The sequence below is a fragment of the Neolamprologus brichardi genome, chromosome 16 (genome assembly GCF_056152115.1).
Source record: "Neolamprologus brichardi isolate AB-2024 chromosome 16, ASM5615211v1, whole genome shotgun sequence".
Taxonomy (NCBI): Eukaryota; Metazoa; Chordata; class Actinopteri; order Cichliformes; family Cichlidae; genus Neolamprologus; species Neolamprologus brichardi.
The window spans coordinates 5,808,548-5,815,907 of NC_142119.1; the positions used below are offsets into that span (position 1 = coordinate 5,808,548).

The 7,360-nt window shown below is 41.5% G+C and overlaps 1 protein-coding gene across 1 annotated transcript; it reads right to left on the reverse strand.

Annotated features, from left to right (window-relative positions):
- Positions 1-777: 777 nt before the first annotated feature.
- On the reverse strand, positions 778-7,206 carry asb1 (ankyrin repeat and SOCS box containing 1). The gene is made up of 5 exons (XM_006793682.3): positions 7,068-7,206; positions 6,275-6,413; positions 3,976-4,278; positions 2,867-3,249; positions 778-1,935 (listed from the first exon to the last, which is right to left on the reverse strand). Exons 1-5 carry the CDS (start codon positions 7,162-7,164, stop codon positions 1,805-1,807), a joined length of 1,053 nt encoding a protein of 350 aa, XP_006793745.2. The 5' UTR covers positions 7,165-7,206; the 3' UTR covers positions 778-1,804.
- Positions 7,207-7,360: the final 154 nt, after the last annotated feature.

The window sequence follows — 7,360 nt, forward strand, 5'->3', positions numbered from 1 at the left end:
TAGTCTTACTTTCTGTTATTTATCTCTCTAACACTGATGTTCACTCAGATTTCTATCATTTAAATTTGATTTTTATCCAGTTTTGGTCCTTTTGTCCTTACAAAACAGACACACTGTGAAGAAACATGTTGGCAGGAAGTCTTTATTTACTGCCTGAGACTTATTTTTTCAGAAGCTATCCCAGTCTATCTTTGCAGGTCTTTGCCAGAACTGTTGGATTGATAGCCCTCATCTCCCCTCTGCTGTCGAGCTCCCTGCTGCTTTTATTCAGGGTTTCCCAGGCTGTGCATTTTCCACTGGGCCTCTTATGTTTTCACCAAAATGCGGTTTTCTCAGCCATCGTGGATCATCCTGGTTCATTCATTGGCCTCACATCAGTAATACATGAACCCATTGAGACATCGTCACTCTTGTTTTAAAAATTACACTTCTATAAATATCACAAGCTGAAAAACAACAATGAGAAACAGCAAGGCTACAGTCATGAGAGATGAAACATAAGACTAAAAACTAAAAGCATGTTCTCAGAGCTAGGACTATGAGGGTTCCCCAGGCTGAAAAAGATTGAGACATGATATTTTGGACTACAAAGAGATCTTGGACGGGACTGCGAGGAAAGGAGGAGAGAGATAATTATCTCTAATTAGCTATGTTCAAGGAAGACAGCTAACAGAACAAAAACCATGCAGAGAGATCTTACTTTGGAAGACTGACCCACTCACCCACCTCCCTTCCCTCTCAGTATAGTTTCAAAAAATGAACACAAAACACAAGAGATATTATACAATTACATACATTTACTCATTCAAATAGAGATGAAATCTATAAAGCACAACTGTCTCAACATGGTCAACATTTAAATGTCAATGTTTGAGGACAAGATAGGCTGTGCAACAGACATGCACAGCACACAGTAGGTGCAGTAGACTCCCAGAGATGGCATCTAATGAATACAAACTTATTCTGTTTATCACAAATAGATTTCATTCACTAGTTGACAGATTGTCAATGTCACAGAAAAGGAGTTTCATTACATTTGTTGAAACAATCTAAATACCCTCCCTGAAAAAAAAGGCTTTTTTTATTTTATTTTGATGCTGACGTCACAAAATGTAAACTTTTGTGTCCATTACAATCAAGGTCCTTAAATTGCTCATCCGGAACATCACACTCGATTAATTTGGATTACCGTAACTAACTCTGGTCTGATCAATCTTTGAAGCCACTTTTCCCAAACTCAAAGTTAAGGCACGTGGCTAACAAAGAGGATCTAGTGTGTGGATTTTTTTGCACATTTTTGCCGTCATTCTGCCTGGTTTACATAAAACAACAACCAAACAATTCAAGGAGCTGCATCTGGACAATATTCTTCTCTGCCCGTGGATGGGATATTTATAACATGGCTTGTTTAAGTCGTTGCTTCAAATGAGATTCTCGCTCTGGTCGTTGAGCTAAAAAGTGCTACTTGAAGTATTAGCAGGACTCGTCCTGGTGATCTGGGAGGTCACAAGGCAAACATTTAGAATACACACACAGTTTCCACAAGTCAATACATAACTAAGGCTTCTCTGATAAGATAAGAAGCATTTTACACTGCGAGGAAGATTTTTTTACATAAATGATGATTTCCAAACAAATTTATTTGGAAAATATTATTAATAATTATTTCTTAATATAAAATAATAAGCAATTAGCAATCTGGGTTTACAGTGTTTATGCAGTAGTGTGTCTTTGGGACTGACTGAGGTTTCTTTTAAGGACTGGGTTAAAGGAACATTTAACAAGACCAGTAGGTGGATGATGGTCAGTTTTGGTGAAGCAAGAAAATCTTGATAGGTTCTGGAAGCGGTAATGAAGATATGTGGTTTAGACGATTTTTGCCCATCGTTCTGCGGATCCTGATGCGACACAAATGTGTCAGCCTACGAGGGTTTCCTGGGAGAAGAAAAAATAGAGGCAGCTGAACAACTGCATATACTTTCATGCTTTTGTATAAGTAGAAACATAAAAGTGCGGCTTTTAATGACCTTTTTCATTGTACTTTATGGGCTTCTTTATATCAGCTCCTCAGCATCAACAAATGTTCAGAAACATGCATTACAAGGTCCTTGTTTCATGTAAAAGCAGCTAAGCTTTAAAACGAGGAAAAATGCTTATTCTAAACATATATGAGATAAAATCCTTAAACTAAAAGCAGTATTCTGCAAACTCGGGTCTTTACAGAAAGAAGAACATACGTGTTACTAATGACATTAATGATGGCTTCATCATAAAGCCTCAAAAGCCTTCATTCACAAACTAATGGTGTCTGAAACTACTTCCATGTTTTCACTTTTGCTACACCTGATAAGACATTTTTTCCCATCAACTGGAATTTGTTTTTGTTTCCATCGGTAACCACAGCTCTCCTCTTTATCATTTGACCACATTATGCAGAGAAATGATATTTTGATGCACTGCTATGCTGATGACACATTGCTTTACCTCCCAGTAAAATCCACTGACATCAAACCTGTTTACTGCAAGAATCCAATCGATACTGAATCTGAGTGACCCTCTGACTATTATTCAGATTACTTCATATCTCTCAGAACGCTCTATCGGTCATTTAATCAGTATTAATCAGAAATCAGATAATGAACTACTTAATGAACAATCCGAACCAGCAATGCGAAATGTAAACATATGACACCGGTTTTATTGATTCTACATTAAATCCACAATTTTGAGAGCCAATTTTACGAAGCACTACAAAAACTCACAACTTATCAACTAAAAAAATATTCTGGTGTTGTGAGGAGGTGCACCAAAAAAGCTCCCTGCCGGAGCTTTGTATAAAGCAACAACATCGTTTTTTGTTACTTACTCTTTCCTTCCAAGAAGACACCGAGTGCCTCTGGATCAACTTTCCTTCGATTTGGAGCCTCCAACTCCGACTCATCCCAGGGCACCAGGGCTGGGTTCGCTCCGTGGTCCAGCAGCAGGTGGATGAAGGCCACGTCACATCCATGTCGCAGGACTGCATCCAGCAGGCAGGAAGCCAAACCTCTTGTCAAAGCCTCATGGCAGACAGGACCTGTGTAGTTGAAGTCGGGCTGAGCGCCGGCCTGGAGCAGCAGCCGGAAACAGTGAAGGTGGTGGTAGGCTGCGCTTATGTAAAGAGGGCAGACCACTAGCGTGTTGAGGGTTCGAGCGCTTAACAGGAGCCGGGGACCCAGCTGGTGGTCCATGTCAACATCAGCATTGAACCTAGGAAAAATGTAACCACAGACTAAATTTTCTTTCATAAATCCTTGATGCAAACTAAAGGAAAGAATATAGAGATATTTATTACTGTGGAAAAATATAAATTGAGAAGCTTTCCTTTATACAACAAATCCATTTGTTGTATAAAGGAATTCAGCGACAGAACATCGTTACCTGGTCTGCTGCACGTCAGACCTGAAAACTCTGGACTCTAACTGCTGAAAATTTTTCCTCCACAGAAAGTTGGGTCAGATTGAAAGTGCAAGTTTGAGGTCTGTTGTGAAATCGTAGCGCTACGGTGCCAGGGGTCATAATGGGACTTCCAGAATTGATCTAAAAACTGCAGCTGGGGAAATGCTTCCGAATTTAATGGTTGGTGGGGTTTTTATGTTGGTTTTTCGGTCTCATGTTTGTCTTTGTGCTTTCTGGGAAAAGTGACAGAAAATGTTTTTTAAAGTCAGGAAGTTACAAAAAAGCTATTGGAAATGATTGCACCACAAAGAAAGTAGTGGATTAAAAATGCAAAGCACAGATAATCTCATGTGCAAAGATTAAACCATATGAAAAGAAAACTGTAATAACTGGAACCGACTCCCACCAGTTTTCAGTGGTGGAATGGAAGATAAAAACAATTTTAGTGCCAATTTTCTTTACGTATTTAAACATTTAACCTATATATAAAACAGTTCTGTCCATCTAGACTTTAGTTTGATCCTTCCCAAGGCTCACCTGATGAGCTCCTGCAGTATGTCCAGCCTCCCCACTCGTGCAGCATGGTACAGCGGGGTACTGCGGTGGTGGCGGCTACCATTGGGATCGGCTCCAGCTTCAAGAAGAATCCGTACACAGTCCAGGTGACCATTAACCACAGCTACATACAGAGCTGTTTGGCCTTTGACATCAACTAGGTCCACCTCGGCTCCCTGAGCGATCAGATAGGCCACGCATGCTGCGTGCCCCGCTGTGGCTGCAATCCTCAGAGGGGTGCAGGGCAAACAGCCACAACACCACACAGACTTCTCATTGATACGCCTAACACCAAAACAGAGAAAGGAGAGGTCCAGGGTAATACATTTCCAATTTAAGTGCATTTACAAAGAAAAAAAAACAGTCTTTAATTTTATGGTATGTCAACCAAAAATACAGAAAAAAAAACATATAAGTTATAATTTAATTTGCATGTCATTGAGTGAAATAAGTATTTCATCCCCTACAAACCAGCCAGCATTCTGGCTCCTACAGATTACAATCATTCAGTCGATAACAGAAACTCCTGATCTCAGCTTCTTATATGCATAAAGCACACATGAGCATACAATCAGTTTCTTCCATTTCAACCTCTCCAAAAGATGTCAAAGGTCATCGGGGGTAAGATCGTAGCACTGTGGGTGCGATTATTCAGAAACTGAAGAAATATAAAATGACCATCAGTTGCCCTCGGTCTGGAGCTCCAAGGATGATCATGAGAAAAGTGGTGGATCAGCCCAAAACTGCATGAGAGGAGCATGTTAATGGTCTGAAGGCAGTTGTGACCTACACTGGGAACACACTACACCATAATGGACAGAAATCTCACAGCATCTGCAAGCTCTCCCCTCTGAGGAAAGCACATGCATGCCTGCTTTGGGTTTGCCAGTGAAGAGAAATACTGAGTATGACCCAAAGAACACCATCCACACATCCAAGCACAGAGGTGGAAACATTATGCTTTGGGGCTGTTTCTCTGCTGAGAGTATAGGATAACTTCACTGCATTGAAGGGTCCAGTGGATGAGGCCATGTACTGTAAAATCTTGGATGAGAACCTCCTTCCCTCAGCAAGAACACTGAAGATGGGACTTGGATGGGTCTTCTAGCATGACAATGACACAAAACATTCCACAAAGGTTACAAAAGAGTGACTGAAGAAGAAGTACATTATGGCCAGTCTCCAGATGTCAGTCCTACAGAAAATCTGTGGAGGGAGCTGAAGATTTAAGTTGAAACATAAAGCATTTGCAGAGTTTCTGTGAAGAGAAGAGATGTGTGCAAACCTGGTGACCAACTACAAGACGTCTTACTGCTGTACTTGCCACTCAGTACTAACTCGTGTTTTGCTTGGGGATCAAATACTTATTTCACTCAATAACATGAAAATAATTTATGATTTTTATGGATTTTTAGCTGATATTCTGTCTCTCCCCATTAAAATGAAACTACCATTACAATTAGAGACTGTTTATTTCTTTGTAAGCGAGCAAATTTAAATGTTCAGTAGAGGATCAAATTGTTATTTCCCTCATTGCATGCATGCTCATGACTATGAGATCTGTAGCTCTGTATGTTCTCCAGTTGGTAAATCCAGGCTCTGATTCTGCATCAATAGGAGGAAAGACTGAAGCTAACAACAGCAAAGCATTTTCCATTACAATGCTTTGGTGGTTACTGGACTGAGCCACTGAAAGGTTCTCTGTGTATTTTTAGTCCTCCCGTAGTGCTGCAGGGCTGCTTCCCTCCACAAGACTTCCACAGATATCAGAGTTGTAAACTGCATGTTTTTTACTTTTACTACATCAAATTTAAATTCTGTTACATGCACTACATTTGTAGTATATTGCTTTGACATTGCATTGGCATTAAACTATGATCCTCTAGCTGTATGCAGTATAATGCTATGGGTATTGGAAGACACCCATCCTGCTGTAAGATGATGGTAACAGCAGCCTGCTTTTGGTCTGTGTTTACTCCGATGAAAACTATTTGGAATAAGGTTATCTTTGGACTTGTTTGGGGGGGGAAAGACAGTTCTGCTGTAAGAGACAATAACAAATATACTATTCTGTAATCTTTATACAAAATAAATCTATAGTCTCTCTCAGATTCTGCTGTCTCTCTGCCTGCAATGTCATCCCATCCCTCAAAGTGCAGACTGTTTTGGTACCTTGTCATTTTCATTTGTAATGATGTTTTGCTTTATCATTTACCAAGCAAAGCATGTGTTAACTTTGCTAACTAGAGAGCCAAATACTCTTATTACTGCTCGGCCTCACCGTCTGAAACCGTCTTCCTGCAGCAGGTTCCTCAGGGTGTCCAGATCTCCGACATAGGCTGCGTTGTGGAGGCGCATGTCATCCTGCTCCAGGGGTTTGTCGCAGAACTGCTCCTGCAGCCATTCCTTCAGGTTCCGACCTGCCAAACACAGCATTTCAGGGAGAATAACAGAAATGAAAAGTTGGTTTTGTCTGGTCTTGCAGGGCGATTTGTTACCATACAAAATGATATTTTGAAACTATTCTGCATATTATCAAGTGTAAATGATATCTCGGCTCAAATACACATAAGACAAAATACACATAAGGTGGCTGCAGATGAGCAGCAGTGGTGTAGTGACATTTTCTCATGTCTGCTCCATGCTGTGCTCAGAGAACTCCCACAGATGGAGATGTACACTGTAAAACAGCTCCTGAAATACACATTAAAAGGATCCACGTTACACTAGGCTGTGTTCTGCAGATGTGTCTATTACCGTGAGCTCTTCTGCCTGAGCCTTCAGATCAAATCAATCCATTACAACTCTTTTACTTGTGTGACTAGACAGAAAAACAGATGAAGTGTCACAGCTACACTGCAGCACTGGAGATGTGAACGCTTCCTGAATCCATTGGCCACACCTTATTAGGCTACACACCGTCCCCTTCTTCCTCCTCCTCCCAACACCACCACATCTGTAATATGTCACGCATATTGGCCGTCCTCCTGCAAACGGGGCGCAGTTGCAGGACAGCCTGTGGGTGCTTGCGATGATCAATCATCATCGCTTACGGTTCTCGCAGCCATAGTTACCTGCAGCTGTAGCGCTGGGTAGATCGGACACGGTGATGAGCGGGGGGAAATTGATGCTGGGCGGGTCGTCAACATCAGCCTCTGGACCGTCGGCCATGCTCCCAAAATGGTCACAGCGTCAAGCTGAAGGTTGGTGCTGTGGCTGCAGAGCGACACTGGGTCCCCAGAAATAGAGAAACCCAAGCGACCTGGGATTAGATAAGAAGCATGAACGTAAACAAACGTGACTGTGTTGATGAAGACGTCTGCTGCTCCAGCTCACTGCGCTACTTCCTGGCTGAGCTCAGCTGCTG

Bases quoted from the DNA above. Each gene is read 5' to 3' on its own strand.
- asb1 (XM_006793682.3), bottom strand. From the start codon at position 7,164: ATGGCCGACGGTCCAGAGGCTGATGTTGACGACCCGCCCAGCATCAAT. The intron at 4,279-6,274 runs GTGAGGCCGAGC...TTTTGGTGTTAG, and splicing joins CAGGAAGACGGTTTCAGACG to GCGTATCAATGAGAAGTCTG. The intron at 3,250-3,975 runs GTGAGCCTTGGG...CATTTTTCCTAG, and splicing joins ATACTGCAGGAGCTCATCAG to GTTCAATGCTGATGTTGACA.